The sequence below is a fragment of the Dermacentor andersoni genome, chromosome 7, assembly GCF_023375885.2.
Source record: "Dermacentor andersoni chromosome 7, qqDerAnde1_hic_scaffold, whole genome shotgun sequence".
Classification (NCBI taxonomy): Eukaryota; Metazoa; Arthropoda; class Arachnida; order Ixodida; family Ixodidae; genus Dermacentor; species Dermacentor andersoni.
The window spans coordinates 104,354,047-104,371,431 of NC_092820.1; the positions used below are offsets into that span (position 1 = coordinate 104,354,047).

Consider the following 17,385-nt stretch of genomic DNA (forward strand, 5'->3'; position numbering starts at 1 on the left):
TTATTTTATCGTGTGGGGTACTACTTGTGTCTTAAGTGTCTGTACGTACTTGCCCCTAGTCGCCGCCAGACTGTGTCCCCTCTGGTAAGCTTACTAGGGGCTAGCGGTATCCTTCTTCCTAATAGGTAGTATTGTGTTATCCCTTTATTTTGTGAAGAATGCTTCTCATTAGGAGGAGAGTAAACGTTGAGGGTGCCACTTCGTTCGGAGGTGCACATCGAAAATAGAATCGCTAACGTGGTCGGATGATTTCGGAAACTGTGCAGCAACGCACGTATTCTGCACACCTAAATCGCTCACGCATACATAAATCAGCGCTCATTTACAGGCGCACAAAACAACTGATGTAACTTGTTCTTTCCTATTTCTTATCCACGCAGGATAACCCTGACCCCAGGAAGTAGCTGACCCAGCGGAAGCAGTGGCATCACCGGCGGTGTCCCGTTCCCTCTGCCACCCTGAGTGCACTAGCGTTGCCTCTGTGCCTGGGCGCGCTCATCGGCGCCACGGCGGTGGGCAACGCGCTCGTCTGCCTCTCCGTCTGCCTTGTGCGACGCCTGCGGCACCCGTCGAACCACCTGCTCGTCTCACTTGCCGTCTCCGACCTCTGCGTAGCCCTGCTGGTCATGCCTCCCGCCATGTACCTCGAACTCTCCGGCCACCGCTGGGACCTGGGACGAGCGGCCTGCGACGCCTGGGTGTCCATGGACGTTGCCTCCTGCACCGCCTCCATCCTCAATCTGTGCATGATCTCCGTGGACCGCTACCTGGCCATCACGCGACCCTTGACCTACGGCGTCCGGCGCACGGCACGAAGGGCCTGGGCCTGCATCGGTGCCGTCTGGCTCCTGGCGGCGCTCATCAGCGTGCCCCCACTGCTAGTCTTGGGAAACGAGCACGGCACTCTCGATGCACCCACCTGCCTCGTCTGCCAGCACCTCGCCTACCAACTGTACGCTACGCTCGGGGCCTTCTACATACCCTTGGCCGTGATGCTGTTCGTGTACTGGAGGATTCACAGGGCTGCGAAGAAGGTCATCGAAGCCGAGCACCGAGCAAGGCCTGGACCTCGAAGCAGGAGCCTGAGAGTCGTTCTGAGAGAACGCAAGGCCTCCATAACGCTCGGAATAATCCTGACAGCTTTCACGGCCTGCTGGCTCCCTTTTTTCGCCCTCGCCCTGGTGCAGCCTCTGGGAGGCAAACCCCTTCCGGAGGTGGCGCACAGCTTCGCGCTCTGGCTTGGCTACGCCAACTCGGCGCTGAACCCGGTCATCTACGTAACCTTCCACCACGACTTCCGGCGCGCCTTCCGGGACCTGCTGTGCTTCCGCTGTCAGACGCAGACGACCGGAAGCAGCACGACTGGGGGCGGAAGCAGCAGCGGCACGGTCAGACAGTTGCTGGGCAGCAGGGACAACCACCTCAACTCGTGGGCCTGACCGTGGTGGACGTCACCTGAAGACCTACGGGTCTCCAGGGTCGACGCGAATCAGCTAAAAAATAAGCACAATGATCAGGGTAATCACCAAGAGACCAATCATCATCAGAACAATCGAGGCAGCACGTGCGAGCCGACCAACTCGCCTGTCTCACCGCTGTTCGACTGACCCACGGAGGCCGAACTTACAACTGCGATATCAGACGTGTCTTCGGAAAAAAACAGCAGGAAGTCTGAAGAGGTCATTTTCCACGAGCAATTTGCGATGTCATTGTCGGACCGAAAAGACATGCGGGTGACAAGTGACCAGCGCAGTCATTGGAGCGTTTAAGACGAAAGCTGCACTCTTTCCCTATTTCTTCCGTGAGACGTGCAATTATCCTTACGTGATGCGTGCAATGCGACGTTGTGTGAACACGAGCTGAGACCGCATGGAGATGGAACTTTCAGGAGCACTGTACAAGTCTGTATAAATTACTTATTATGTGTTCTCCGAAACCGCACAGCTGAAAAGTAGCCTGTAAAGGATAAGAGAGACCGTCTATCCGCAACAAAAAAGCGGAAACACAGCAGGAGGCATACGCTGAGTTAAACAAATCGTCTTTGTACACCTGCGTCCTGCATATATCGTAGCGCACATGTGTCCGACTGCAAAGAAAATTGAACTGCGCACGGATGCCAGAAAAACAAATTTTGAATATAGAAGGACAAATAGAAAATAATGGAAAAGGGGGTGGGGGTGTTATCACGGAAGAAGGCAACTCCGCCCTTCCGATTTCCGCCCTCTAGCTAAATACTATACAAGGTTCAGGCAACGTAAAAATTGCCTGTGGACCCAGAAAATGACATTTTTCGTAGTGCCCATGCACTGTATCAATTTTATCATGGTCGCGCGTGTGCTGGTTGACACTGTTCCCAAAGATATGTCGGGAAAGGCATTTCCCTCTATGTAGCAGTCTATAGATTCATTTTTTTTTTCGCGACTAGAGCCATTAGCCAAGTTTACCTAGTAATCCAACCGATATAACATGCAGAAGGACGGTGTAGCGAAGCCACCATGGTCGATCATGAAATTTCAATTTCACCACCGCAATTACTCCCGTGTGACCTTGTATATACTTTCGTAACATTGGAAGAGAGGCCTCAAAGCGCACGCCTGGCTGATCGCTTCAAGAGGACCTGGCATAGTTTGCCCGCGCTCGTTGAGTGTCACGCGCCATTCACTACATTATCTGACGTTCAATTAGGGCAACCTTTCTGAGAGTGCATGCCGCGTGACATCGTTACCGCGCGTGCCACGCGCTTTCAACGCGGACGACAGACTTGTTCTAACGGAGTGCTGCAAGGACGCGCGTGCAATTTCGACACGCTCGCGCTTGGTAGAAGACGTGCTCCATTGCGGCAGGCCTCATCCTGCCTGCGCCTGTATGTACGGCGGTCATCTCCGGCGAATGTAGAGTAGCGAGAGTGAACAACCTAGCGCACCGTGTACGGAAAAGAGTTTAGTGGGAGTCAGAAACGCTTGCGCATTGTAATGTGTACGAGTAGCCGACGCGCAAATCAACGTGCGAGCGCTTGCGGATCCTTTATATTAACTATTCATTGTGAAAAGCAGCAGGAATATCGATATGGATGCACAGAAGAAACATAAGGAAACGTACGTTCATGTTCAAATTTGCGCTCCTTTTCACGATGAACGTAAAACAACTTACCAAGTTCTCAGCCTTCTTATACTTAGAACATGTATCGCCAGTGACAGACGCAGAAGCGCTGGGCTAGTTGAAATTTCAACATCTGCAACGATTCTGTTAGCTGTGCAGCATTCACAAATAAAGAAAGAAAACAGGATTTGGGCCAACCAGAGACGAACTGCACAAGACAAGCGCTGACCCGCAACTATACGTTTTAATGCGAAGCAATTTTCTCCTAGCGAGGCCACTTTTTCTTTATCTTGCAATTTTCGCGGAACTGGGAAAAATCGCTGCTTTCGTGGGTCAACGAATAGACAACTCTCGTCATCGGTGGTGACGGATGGGAAGTAGCTGAGGCGTCGAAGTGGTTCGCCAATTACCCCATCTTTCAGCGCGCGGCCTTGATGCGCGGCGCGAAGTGAGCGTCAACGTTCGCTTTGGCGCCATCGCATTCCGGTGTCAGCAGGGGGAGGGAGGGGGTGCAGCTGAGCGTGCGTCTCCCTATATGGCACGGTCGTGGCTCTGCTTAACATAGCCGTTTTTTTTTTTGTGCGCGGTGCAAACGTTGGCTGCGCCGCGGCGTCGCATTCTCGCTCGTGACAAACACAGCATGTGGTTCCAGCTGGCAGCGTTTACATGATCTTCGAGAGGTTTCACGTGTATCTACACGCGACGCGACCAAGCAAACGAGCAAAAGTGTTTCTGGTGCTGTGCCACAAACGCTTTTATTAGACTACTTCAACGCCTCCGTTGTAGAGACACGCGAAATTTCCCGAAGGTTATGTAACGCTGGCAGTAATTTCTCGAGGATATCGCGCTGAATACAACTGACCTTTGCTGTTTGCACACTACCGCGTTTGATAGCGAAGCGACAAAGCGCGTCTCGTGACGTTCGGGCACCACCAGCTCAGTGCGCGTGGGTGACTCGAGCTGCAATGATTTTCGCAATGCTTCACACTACGTAGATGTCAACTACAGTTGAGTGGGCCACATTTTCATTAGAAGAACGTTAATATATATTGCCACTTAATACATCCTCTAAAGATGACACATAATACGGTGGACTCTCGTTAAACGGAACCTTAAGGGACCAGGCTAATAAGTTCCGTTTATCAGGGGTTCCATTCACCAAAAGATGGAGCTCAAGGACACTCAAGATGCTATCCTGAAAGGGGTAGATTCTTGCACAAATCAGATAACAAGCGTAGCAGATCTGAATCCAACGCTTTTCACTAAGTTTCTACTTGCGTGCAGCCGCTGACATTAACTAGCACAACACGTAAATACAAGAATTAAAAGAAGAGTCAGTTAATAAAAATATAGCCATCTTGAAGAAGCTGCTCCCGAATTGATCAGTAACTTTGATCTTCGTCTACACTGTGAGGGCATTATGCCGACGTTTCAGTGCCGCCATCAGATACACTAAGCAAATTCACAGCTCATCGACAATGCTAACAGAAAGTAATCACTGCAAGGTACGACCGCTGTATAGCCGCCCTAACCACCGCACCGACTAGCACCAGCAAAAGCCACCTTGGTGATAACGCCAGGGAACTGGGACGAAAATCGGGAAATGAAAAGCAGGAAAGGTGCAAACAGTTACAAGTATAAGAGGTCGTTTAGAGTGACCACTCGGTTTCGTTCTCTGTAATATTTTCAGCTGCCTTTACCCAGAGTATGAAAAAAAAAATGTAATTCCGCTTCAAAGCTTTCTTTTTTCATGACCTTTAATGAAAAACCAACCAACCATAAGCCGTTCTTCGGTTGAAGCGGCAATGCTGTTTAAGAATTTTTTTTACCGAGATTTCACTACATGTAATATATAACACAAAGCTAACGTTTTGTAGCGTTCTAAAATAACATGGTTGGGAGTTAGCGCGCGATTGGTGCACGTCACTGTCTGCGGTCCAAATGTTATGTTTTGTGAGCGCCGCACAAATCGCAAAATACATTAATGCGTGCCAACTTGCTCGATTAGGTATCGATCTTAATGTTAGACAATGTCCGCGCCAGGGCAGGAGAAAGAAGCATCTCATATGGGCAGATAACAGACGAACGACAGGACAGTAAGGACGCCTTTCTTTAACTGAACTTAAAAACTTATACACCCCCAAAAAATCACATGCCCCATGTCGACGCATGCGTCAAGCTTGGAGAATTTCATTGCATATTCGGGTGGTCATTTCAGAATGCTCTGGCAGCGCTGAAAAATTCATGCAAAGGAGTGACCAGGCGTTACTGCGACCTCAAACAGGCTCTACTGATCATAATGAAATAAGACAATCACTTTCATATCCTGTTAGTCTCGTAATACATGGTTTGTAGAACTGCCGGAGCACTCTGAAACAACCATACGAATAAGAAATCAGCATCGTGCCATGCGACTGCATTCTTCTGGGCTGTAAAATATTTTGAAGTTCAGTGTCCATCCTGTTTTGTCATCTTTTTTACGTTCTTCCGATGTGTGTGTGTGTGTGTGTGTGTGTGTGTGTGTGTGTGTGTGTGTGTGTGCGTGTGCGTGTGCGTGTGCGTGTGCGTGTGTGTGTGTGTGTGTGTGTGTGTGTGTGTGTGTGTGTGTGTGTGTGTGTGTGTGTTATTAGAGTGCTGGGAAATGTCACAGGTACGACAGGTGGCGCTGATGCGCAATCCCAGGTGGATTTCTGGACCAGACCGAAATTACTTGTGTAGAGAACCTCAATGTCGACGCAACTTATTAAAAAGATTAGCTGACTAAGCTTTAAATCGTTCACATTAGCAAATATAGAAATTACAGAATTCACGCTTAGAAGCAGTGTCCCGCCTCTTGAGCAGAAATACAAGTTCCATTTTTGAAATATCCCTTTTCGAAATTTCCTACACCATGTATTGGCATTCTAGTTGGTATCGTCTCGCAATTTCAGAAGGAGGCTTGTTGGGAAACTTAAGCGTAAAACGAATGTATTTCAGAATATATTAAGGAGGTGTGCTTCGAAAGTCGTGCTGGTCTCAAGGTTTCTGACAAGCAAACATGACCTCGCTACTGCGGCCTTCCAATTAGGCAATTTATGCTTATTATAAGATTATAATAGTAAGACGGCATATCGCGCCTTGAACCCTCTCTTTCTGATGAATTTCATAGATTCTGTGTTTACATCACGAGTAAACACAGAATTTTAGCCTGTCCATAAAAGTAGTAGCCATCACGGAAAAACGGGTAACCGAATACGAGAACATTAGAAACGCTGGTAGCGACAACGCAAGCGGACTGGGCGTTTTAGCGAATGAACGCAGGCGCAAACGTGAACGGCCTTCAGGTGCAGTCACGTCGTGGCCCACAGATCAACCAATGATAGAGCTAGCATAGCAGTAAACAGGCGTAGTCTACGCCACTGCTGGTGTAAATTTTTGGCAGCGGCACAATCGTACTGCTGCCGAATATTTATACCAGCAGCAAAATAAAATACGCTTGCTTAATGCAATATTGGCTCTGCTTTTCTGGTTGAGCTATGTGCCACAAGATGGCTGCACCATGCAAGCCGTTCAGGTTAGCGTCTCCACTCATCCGGTAAAACGCCCAGTCCGTTTGCGTTTTGGAATACTGGACTCGCCAGAATTCCCTGGTAGCTCTGACGTCCTCTCATGTTAAACAATGCGTCTTCAGATGACGCCACTAAACCGGGAACTCACGTTTACGTCTCTGGTAAATCCGGACCCGCCGTGGTTGCTTAGTGGCTATGGTGTTGGGCTGCTAAGCATGAGGCCGCGGGATCGAATCCCGGCCACGGCGGCCGCATTTCGATGGGGGCGAAATGCGAAAACACCCGCCTACTTAGATTTAGGTGCACGTTAAAAAACCACAAGTGGTCCAAATTTCTGGAGTCCCCCACTACGGCGTGCCTCATAATCAGGAAGTGGTTTTGGCACGTAAAACCCCATAATTGATTGGTAAATCCGGTGTTCCGCAAACGGCAATGCTTTTGCGGACACGCTGAAACTCCCGAATAACTCCTTCTCTGGTCACTGTTCACACGCACGCCAGGCTAATACTGACAAATGACAATTCTCAGTTAAAGGAAGCAAAGCATTACCTGTTAATAGGTGCCGCGAAGACTTTAAATATAGTACCATGTATCAGCAAGACAGCTCTCAGCGCTAGAAAATTTGAAAGTGCCTTGTACGGAGCTTATTTTCACTTGTCCTGACCGGTGTTTAGCTAAGGGTACTGTCTAAAGAAATGAAGAATCCGTCTTCAGGCAAGAATCGCACAATACATAAAACGGCACGCGCAATCATTGAAACGCCTTTCGCGTATGCAGCCACATTTAGTAATAGTCCACATTGTTATACAACTAACTACATCCCGAAAATTGAGCTCTGTGCTCGCTGTGTAAGTAGGCCCTGTACACTTTAAAAATAGCGTTTCAGGCAATAAGAGTGAGAAAACAGCAAATATAAAGCGCCACTTTTATGCTCTTTCTACTGTAAGTTCACTCCATTAAAGCTAGAGCAGCGGTCATGATGCATTCTACTTGCTGATGATGAACTTGTGTCCATTGGCCATTATCATTTCAGCACTCGTTTTCCTGCAATGCAGTCTTCGTCGACTTATAACGACAGAAAGGGTTGAGCTGAGATGCACCACGCGAAAACTGCATAAAGCACAGAAAACACAAACATATTACAAAAAAAAAATACTCAAATACGCGTAATAGAGGCAAAACAATGAAACAAAAGATTGTAAGAAATAACACACAGCCGCAAAACTAATTATCAACACGAGGACATAAAATTGACTGTCAAAGCACATAGGAAGAAATGCAATTACGGTCGCTTCTAACACAAATAATTTTATTTTAGTTCTCATCTTAGGTATCATCGAAATGCGATGGGAGAACACCCGGATCACTCTGACCTAAGGTCGGTTCCTCGAGCAACAGGCAAAAGTAGACTGTGTAAGCGCAACTTGTCCCTGAACAATAGATAATCAACAACATATCAAGCATTCGGACCACCTTTGAGATGTCGTCTTTAAAAATTATCATGGAGCAGTGAGTTGGGGCTAATAGTAATAACTGCGCGAATGAACACAGGCAATACGACCTTAGTTTCCTACAGTCTTATAGTAATGCGTTTGCATTCTGGAGACATGAAACGGAAGAGCACATGCAATCGTGGGCACGAAAATGCATCGCTAGCCCACGAACCTGTCTGAGCGGGAAGGTCAATGCATGAAACCTGTCATGCATTCTTATAAAAAGGCTGCTCCGAATGCCCGAGCGTCGTTGGTTGCACGTAGGTCGTTGTATTTGCCTATATCAGACAACGTGCCTGTTCACCAGGATTATTCAAAAGTGGCGCCAAATAGCACAGCCACAGCAGCTGCAAATTAGAGGCCTCATTAAAAAACGTCAATTGTTGCTCGCCCTTAAACAAGTACTGTTGTGTTTATTTGCTTATAGTTTTAATATTTGCAACGAACGTTGTTATATGCTAGGCCGCAATTGTGATGAATGATTTCTCGATCGGCTCTGTGAGGTAATATAAAACAGTGCAGAAGTTTGCGATATTCATTTTGCAAGAACTCTCGTGCTTCTTGCAAAATCATGGTTCAATTGTAGGTTACGCATACAGTGCTCTTCTCGCCACTTTTATGCTTTTAGTGCGCCAGAATTCTTTCGCGAGTTACCCTGCAAAATCCGTCCGTTCAATGACGCCTTACATGTGAAAAATAAATGCGTAATTGGTCAAGTCAACACATGTAATTGTTATAACAGTCTAATAGTAGACGATTGGTAGCTTTATAAAAGAATATTTCTGACCAGGATTGGAAGCATGTACCGCAGCGTGGCAGGCAGACGTATGTCTGAGCCACATTACATTCATGGGAGTGAAAGCTGCTTTGGCCTGAGTTTACAATACACCCGGTGCAAGCCAAAAGGACATTAAGGGGTCTCTATCCATTTCCTTAGCTTCCTACAGTCTTATAGTAATGCGTTTGCATTCTATGGCGAGTACCGCAGCGAAATCTGTCCGTCCCGTGGCGCCTTATATCTGCAAGGTAAAGGTATAACTGGTCAAATTAACACATGTAATCGTTATAATAGTGTATTAGTAGATGATTCGTAGCCTTAGAAAAAAAAAAACTGCTTACATCGCCATCGCCATGTCAAGGCCACCACAAATGGCAATAAAAAAGTAGAATTTAAAAAAATACGCGTGGTATGGCAAAAGGAAAACCGGTTGTGACAGCACTTCGGCTAAGTTGATACATCTGCAAAATAAATGCATAACTGGTCAAGTTAACAGATGCAGTCGTTATAATAGTGTTACAGTAAATGATTGGTAGCGATAGGCAGAAATGAATGAGCTAGCCAAATAAGTAAGCAAAAGCGAAGCAGCAGCTCAGCCGACGAATGCTTACACAGTACTAGAGAATTCTAAGAAATTCTGCAACAATGTTTTTATTCTATCTGCCTAGAAATCGCGAATAGCTTACATACGTGTTCTCACATATCTTGTGAGAAAATGGTATATCAGATGACCGCTTACTAATTGTGTTAGATCTGTGCCAGGAGCATGTAAATTAACATCTTCAATGCGATGTCACAACCAATTTAACAAACATTTCATGCAGCACTGCTCCAGCGTGTCAACCCATGCATGGTCGTGAACGAATTCAGCAACGCCTGGACGCACAGGTTTTCCTCAGAAAGCACCAAGCTCCACCACACCACAACACTTTCTGCTTTACTGAGCACTCGAGCTGCAGCTAAAAAATGGTCTGGGCAGTTATGTCTACCTAGATTTATGCAAGACGATGACCAATACGAGAACAAGGGGAAAGCAGGAGCTAACATTTCGACAACTGGACTTTTCTCCTTCAAGGAGACATATGCTCTCCTCGGCACAGTATATATAGGCACGGCAGATTTAGGCAGATCACCTTTTATCTTTCAGCGGATAAGTTGCAATTATCTCACACCTCCACTGACCTCTCAGCCTTTGCCTCCTACTGTGTCACAAGTGCTGCGACATAAAAAGAAAAAGCTGTGAAAGGCCTTCATAGCGTACTTACGTAAAGGGCGGAAATTAGTGAAAGCACGATGGAATCGATGATGGATCAAGGGGCCACAATCACTAAGGCTAATTTCATAGAACCATCGTTCAAAACAACTGCCACGGTCATTTACCAACGCTTTGGCACCTTGTATTCCAAGAGGCTCATAAAACGATAGGTCGACGCTGAACAGTTTGTCAATATCAAGATGGTTGAGCGCGACTCAGCGATATGGAGCACACTTCTTTAGCACAAAAAAAAATATGGATACCAGGCAAACTAACTCACTGAATGTCCCAGCTACAGACGTAGGAGCACCAATTTATAGGCTCACAGCTCTTGTCGACCGGTGGGCGGTAAAGTTGCAGTACTAGCTCAGAGAGGCAACCATGCACACAAAATGTTGATGAAAGAGCTGCAGAAGTCTGCGAAAAAGTAAACCGCCCTTCAGAGGCAAAATATATGGGCAATGACCAAGTGAATGTTCAAGTAGAGTAATCTTGTTATGCCCAGCGCATCATACATGTTGTTTTGATACCTCGAAGTTTATATTTGAGCCCAGGAAAATCAGCGCATGTCGAAAATTAGCGTTCTTGATACGCTAGAGCAAATTTTCAATTATGAATTGTTCAGCAAACCAATTACCAAGGAATTACCACACCAGTTAACGTACCACTAAGCATCTCAGTTTCGTTTCCACAGATGTACTCTCCATGCTAAGAATGAAAGGGGAACGAGTTGTTACAATGTTCCTTGATGTGGAACTCTGTTTTGGCATTACAGGGTGAAATACGAAGTGCATAAGAATGACTTCGGTGACCACTTGTCAAAGTATTTTTTTTGTCAACAAAAAATTTACTTATACAATCTCAAAACATTGCTGGGCTCAACAGCCACTGTGGCAAGTGTCGGCTGCAACTCCGTCGTCGTTCTTTACTATATAACTCCGATAGGATTTAAAATCTACGTACGCTAGAGCTTGTGACGCATGAAGCAGACGCATGTAAACCTACCGCCACAAAAATAAACAAGAATCATTGTAAAGTATTGTAACTTTGCACCACTTGTATGAAGTTGAAAGACCCCACTCGCCCAGACCAAGCAATATGGACAGTTTTGTACAAAGGAAAAGAGATCTGCTAAATCCTTTTTCACCTGGAAAGTGCAAGGTTTACTCACCCGAGTACTGCCCGAATCTTTCATAAACTGCACCGTCTATTATTTTGTTGTTACCTCACGCTACATTCGCACACTGGTTTTTTTGACGTAGTGCGCGTTCAGTACCGAGCGAGGACGCGAAGAAATTGGACAACTGGGGATGTAACTATGATAAGGCTCGTAAAATAATTCCACAGTCTCCACCAAAACATCGCGATACCACATGCTGTGCTTGTCATTGCGACGAAAAATTTGCTACGCGGATAAACCTGGGGCTCATTTCTGGAAAGAGTCGAGAATGAGCAGTTAGCTGAAATTTTTACCCGTGCATTTGTTATTCCAGAAGCATTTTCTTTGTCAGCCGGTGCCACAGTCGCTGCCCCCTGCCTGTGAGACACCGAGTTTATTACAGTGCTCGGCATATTGTTAAGAGAAACGCGAACTGCGGTTGACTGTTCCGGCGGATAACCACACGGTCGGTGACCTTTATTCTTTTCACGTGACCATTACTTCTAAAATATTATGCTGATATTAAAATGAACCTGCGCTGTCTGTTCATGCGCTTTCATGTCATCATGTCCATGTTGGTGTCCCTCTGTTCGTCCGCTGTACCTTTCCTGCACAGCATCGAAAAGAAATCTAGCTCAACTGAGCATGTTGTTGTCACCTTCCCATTTGTTGTCTGTTTGGATGTAAACGTCACGAAAAAGAGGAACACATGTTGGTGTGCTGCGTGGCGAGAAAAAAAGGAACCATAGGAATATTTTTCTGGTCTGTTCTTCTCCCGTTGATACTCTGCCGATGTGAACTGAAATAAACAATTTCGTCGCTATCCATGTTTCTCTAGAGATTTCAGTCATTCTTCAAGCGCTCTATTTGTTTCTTCTCCTGTCTCCAAGCTGTTGTCATCGTCGAACAACTCCTGAACACCTCAAGCGCAGCTACCGGCCCCAGAAACACCGCGCTCTGAGCGCAACGTCAACGCGAAGTCAGCAAGACGTGACCTACACACTACCGCATAATATACAGGCCGTGTAAGCACAGAGGCGCAGGTTTTTGTAAACGAACTGAAAACGTAGGCAGCACAAACTGACGTGAGTTTTATTCTGCCAACTTTAGGAGGCTGTATTAGCGCTACGGCTGTTTTGCGTGTAACGAAATTTTTCAACAAATGATATTGTCACGATTCACAAGCAGCAGGAACTGAAAAAAAAAGAGCAGGACACTTTAATTGCAGGCAAACTGAAAAACGATCGCGCAGGGACCTCCTTTTCTCTTCCGTAATGCGCGAGATCTTCGCCTTCCTCTACGTGACGCGTATGTGATGTGGCATTTGCCTCCCTCCAGAGAGAGCATCATCCCGATCCTCATCTAGCGTCACTAAGATGTGAAGATCTTTTCAAGAAAGAGCTTGATTTTTTTGGCGCAAATAGAGGCTTGGCAAAGGAGTGTTCCATGGTCACGCGGTTATAATCCGGCTTAGGCATGCGCATGGTTCGAAGAGGCAGCATTGTGTGATTTCATTAAACAGGTTGTTAGTCTGGGCTCGTCCCGTCTTCTTCGACCTCGGTGTCTCGTCCCTAGCGCAGCTTAAGTTCACGTTTACGCGAGACGCAGTACTAAGGTGAATTCGCTCGCTGCTGCTGCCACGCCTCCTCACTCCTGCGTTTTGACAGCGGTTTTTCGCGGTCATCAGTGTTCATGCTCGCTTGTGTGCGCGTGACACCATACTTGCTAATTTTAGTTAGTATACCTATGTTTGCAACCTTATTCAACCGATAAAATTACTATCCTTACTTCGTATAGCTGCCCGATAGTTTGCTATCGCAATCGATGCTTTGTGTTTTGGGCGAATTTACAACTTTTTTTTCTAAGGTAAACCGGCGACAAAACACTCTCACGACTGATGCTTGTGATGTAACGACGAAGAAATGGGGCGTTTGACATCGGTGTGAATCAGGCCTTATTCCGATTTGTCTCCCACTATGTTGCGGCGCTTCTATTGAAGAACCAATACAGCTGCATCGTTGGCTGCTCTTGGTGATGGTATATGGCCGACAGCGATGTCTGGCTACGTACGCCTTCTCACCGGCGGCCTCGTCATAGGGTCGCACCAGGGCTCTAACGGAGACTGCGCAGGGAGCGTAACGCCGCTGGCCAATTCTCTTAAAGACATTCAATAGCAACCACGACGCCGCTGCCACACAAGAGACGTGAGGAACTCCGCTTCCCAGATTCACTGTAAAGTTAAATATTTTTCTAGGAAATGTCGTAAGTTCGACCGCCTGCAATTGATAAACACGCATTTAAATCCGAGTACGCGGGGTCTCTTGCATCTCTCATCCGCAGAAATGCGGATGCCGCGACACGGACTCGAACTCATGACTTCGTGATCACCAGCCGAACGTCATAGTCAATAAGATTCACCAGCACGAATTTACACAGGTTCGGGTGTTTATACATTATTCATTATTAACCCGCCATGGTAGCTTAGTAGCTAGTGAGCTGCGCTGGTGAGGTCCAGGTCGCGGGTTCCCTTGCGGCCGTGCCGGCAGCATTTTAATGGGAATGAAAGGCAGAAATGTTCTTTAGGTGAATGCTGAAGATTTAGGTGCACATTAAAGAAGCACAAGTGGCCAAAATTATAGCGGAGTCCCCGACTACAACGTGCCTCACAGTCATATTGTTGTTTTGGAACATAAATCTCCCCCATGTAAATATGCATTAAATTATAATAAGTTGCCACCTCTCCTCAGCCAGGCAGCATTCGCGCTATGACAACACTCAGCCTTTATTAACTTCTTTACGAAGTTACTTCCCTCTGTGTACTGCATTGCTAAAGCATTCTACTGTTCTTTCTTGAAGCTGACGTAAAGTAGTGCTGCACATAAACGCGAAGCTTTAGAAGAGGCAGATTTTTTCTTTGACAGTTAGAGCAATTACTTCTTTTTCTTTTTTCCAGAAAGGGCAGGACCGCGAATAAGCTGGATGATTTCCCTTGTAGTTAACACAATGTGGGGAAGAGGTGAAATTCTCAGATTGGTGTTCGTTGGAGCTGCATTTAGCACAAGTTGTTTGCCCTCGGCATGCATGTGAAGCATGTTCAAACCTTTGGCACTTGAAACATCGTCTGGGGTTTGGAATATATGGTCTGACATTGATTTTAACATAACCTGCATCGAGCAAGGTAGGCATTACGCTTGTTTCGAAGGTGAGTATAACATGTTTAGTGGGGATTCCTTGGTCATTTCTGCGGATTACTATTCTTTGTACTTTGGTAACATTTTGTTCCTGGAAACCTTCCAGCAGTTCCTAGTCGCTTAAACCAATAAAGTCTTCTTCAGATAATGCTCCCCTGCTTTTCTTAAGTGTTCTGTGGGCTGAAACAGTCACTGTCGCCTCGCCAATACTGGTAAGTTCAGACAGCTTATCTGCTTGATCTTTATTGTTCAGTTATAGGACGAGGTCCCCGCTAGACATTTTGGAGGCTTTGTATGTCGGTCCGATTTTATCTTTCAGGCATTTGGCTACAAGGAATGGAGATAGCTTTCTTACTGGCATGTTAGTTTCGCTGCAGATTACATAGTCCTTGGGGAAAGATGGAGCATTGCTTCGAAAGGAGAATTGGAATGGTACTTCGGTACAACATCTCTTCAGACGCCGATCATAAACAACACAGGCTTGCGCTGCCATAGGAAAATGTGTATGTTCGGCAACAGCGCCGACCGCCCACCACGGAGCCCAACAAGGGGACGTGGCTGAGCTTGTGTTCAAGCCTGCACGACGCCAGCCGCACGCCGTCACTATAACCAAATATGGTGTACCCAAGGTAGGATAGCCACACAAGGTTAACCCTTGCTGCCCAGGAGAAAGAAGGGAAATAGAAGACAGAAGAAGACAGGAAAGGCCAGAAAGTGAGAGAAAAAGACGAACATTCGAGGAGACAGAGCGAGGAAGAGGCGACTGCCGATTTGCCCCGGGTGGGTCAGTTCGGGGTGCCGTCTACGTGATGGAGAGGCCAAAGAGGTGCGTTGCCTCCACCGGGGGGCCATAAAGGGCCGAACATACGGCATCGGCTCAACCCCCAGGATCCCCCTTTCCCCGGACACGGCTAAGCCGTTCACGGCTACACGCGGGAGGGCTTAACCCTCGTGTGCTCGGGTATGTGGTGTCGCAGAGCACCAAACGCCTGCTGACGCAGACGCCCCTGCGGGGCATGACCGTTGTGCCCGGCAACTGACTTTAGCAAATCAAAGGGCTGACTGCACCTACACTGGCGTAGACATTCTGTACAGTCTGCTTCGTCTGCTAAGACGACTGATTCTTGCGAATTTCGCGTAAATCCTACTCGACGAACGAAACGGCGGGAACTCGGCAACACATGCGCCACCGCACAAAGTGGACGCTATGATTCTACACAGGGCAATCGCGAAATGAAAACCCCTCCCCTGCTCCGAACAGGGGTGCAAGCGAGGCTCGGGATCCGCGGCTCTTCGTTCTCGTAAAGCCTCGGCTTCGCGCTCCGTCACGGCGAAGTCGGCGCGTGGACAATCAGCCTTTCTCGAGCAAGTTCCCGGCGGCGTTCATCAAATGTCGCGTGTCCTTCGGTCGAACGCACGACTCGCGGTCCGCTCTCGCTAACGTTTCTTCAATGCAGCCTGCTTTTCGGCAGGATGAACCAAACGCGGACTCTCCATCTGTCTGGCGAGCCTGAATTGGCGCGAGTCAAGCGAACACGCGATCACACTCGTTCCCACCTCCGGAGGGAGGGGACGCTTGTGATTGGCTCGCTCCTTGCGCGGCGTCTACTTCTTCATGCATATGAAACCCCGCTTTAAAGAGCGCGTATGACATGTTAGCTTTTGTTTAGCGTACGCAATACCATTGTGTGTGCTATGTTGCAGCGGGTCGTTACTGCGCATGCGCAGAACGCTAAACGACCCATAGCATACAGCGTACGCACGATATTTCTAAGATTTAGCGTAAGCGTCTTTGCGTGGTTTCCGTAGATTGCGTGAAACATGGCGGCAGGCCCGGCTGTCCGCCTCGAATGGAATTAGGCATTGTTTTTGTAAAATGCACTTCATTCGTAGCAAACAACTTTGTAAATGGCTTTCGCTTAGTCTCAGGCCGCTTCGACGAGAGACTATTATGGAAAACCTTGTGGAGTTTTCGACATCGCTTCTCGTTTCGAACGAGTCAAAGCCTAACAAAGAAATGAATGGATGGATGGATGTTATGAGCGTCCCCTTTGGAACGGGGCGGTGGGTTGCGCCACTAAGCTCTTACTATTATAGCGCCTAAAGTCCTACCTAGGTTAAAAAATGAAAAAATAAAAACAAGACACAATGAACTACCACGCCCAAATTTTCCGATCCCCTATTGAGAACTGTGCTTTTGTACGTCTCCATCTGTTATCGTTTCCCTACCTTTCTTCCACCAATCTTCCAATCGCCTCTTACTAATGCCTATTGCGGGCATCTTTGCTTTACCGCTGTTCCCGCTGAACCCGGGGGCTTCAAGGAGGCCTGTGGTGCCTAAATCCACCGCTGGGTAGACGTCTTCACACTCTAATAAAACATGATCCGTCGTTTCCCTAGCTTTACCGCAGCAAGCACATGCTTCTTCTTCCTTCTTATATTTCGCTTTATAGGTGCGTGTTCTAAGGCGTCCCGATCTCGCTTCGAAAAATAATGAGCTTCCCTTTGAGTTATCATAAATGGTTTGTTTCCTGATTTCGTTTTTTCCTCTTAAGTAGTTAGTCATGGCAGGTTTCTTTTCCATTGCCGCCACCCATGATATTATTTCGGCCTCTCTGACTTTCCGCTTGACGTTCTTTGTTTCTGTGTTGCCCACCCTACAGGCCGCATATTTGCTGGTAAGCTTCCTAGTTCTTTTCCACCACTGTGAATCAACGTTTTTCCTGTACAGATACCTCAACACTCTCCTAGCCCATTTACTTTCTTCCACATTCCTCAGTCGTTCCTCATACTCAATTTTACTGCCAGCTTCCCTCACTTCAAAACTAGTCCAGCCAACATCAACCTGCACAGCTTCATTTG

General features: G+C 47.1%; 1 protein-coding gene across 1 annotated transcript; it reads left to right on the plus strand.

Moving 5' to 3' along the window:
- The first annotated feature begins 556 nt into the window (after positions 1–556).
- On the plus strand, positions 557–12,157 carry LOC126534003 (5-hydroxytryptamine receptor 1-like). Its single transcript, XM_072289290.1, has one exon. It carries the CDS (start codon positions 627–629, stop codon positions 1,437–1,439), a length of 813 nt encoding a protein of 270 aa, XP_072145391.1. The 5' UTR covers positions 557–626; the 3' UTR covers positions 1,440–12,157.
- Positions 12,158–17,385: the final 5,228 nt, after the last annotated feature.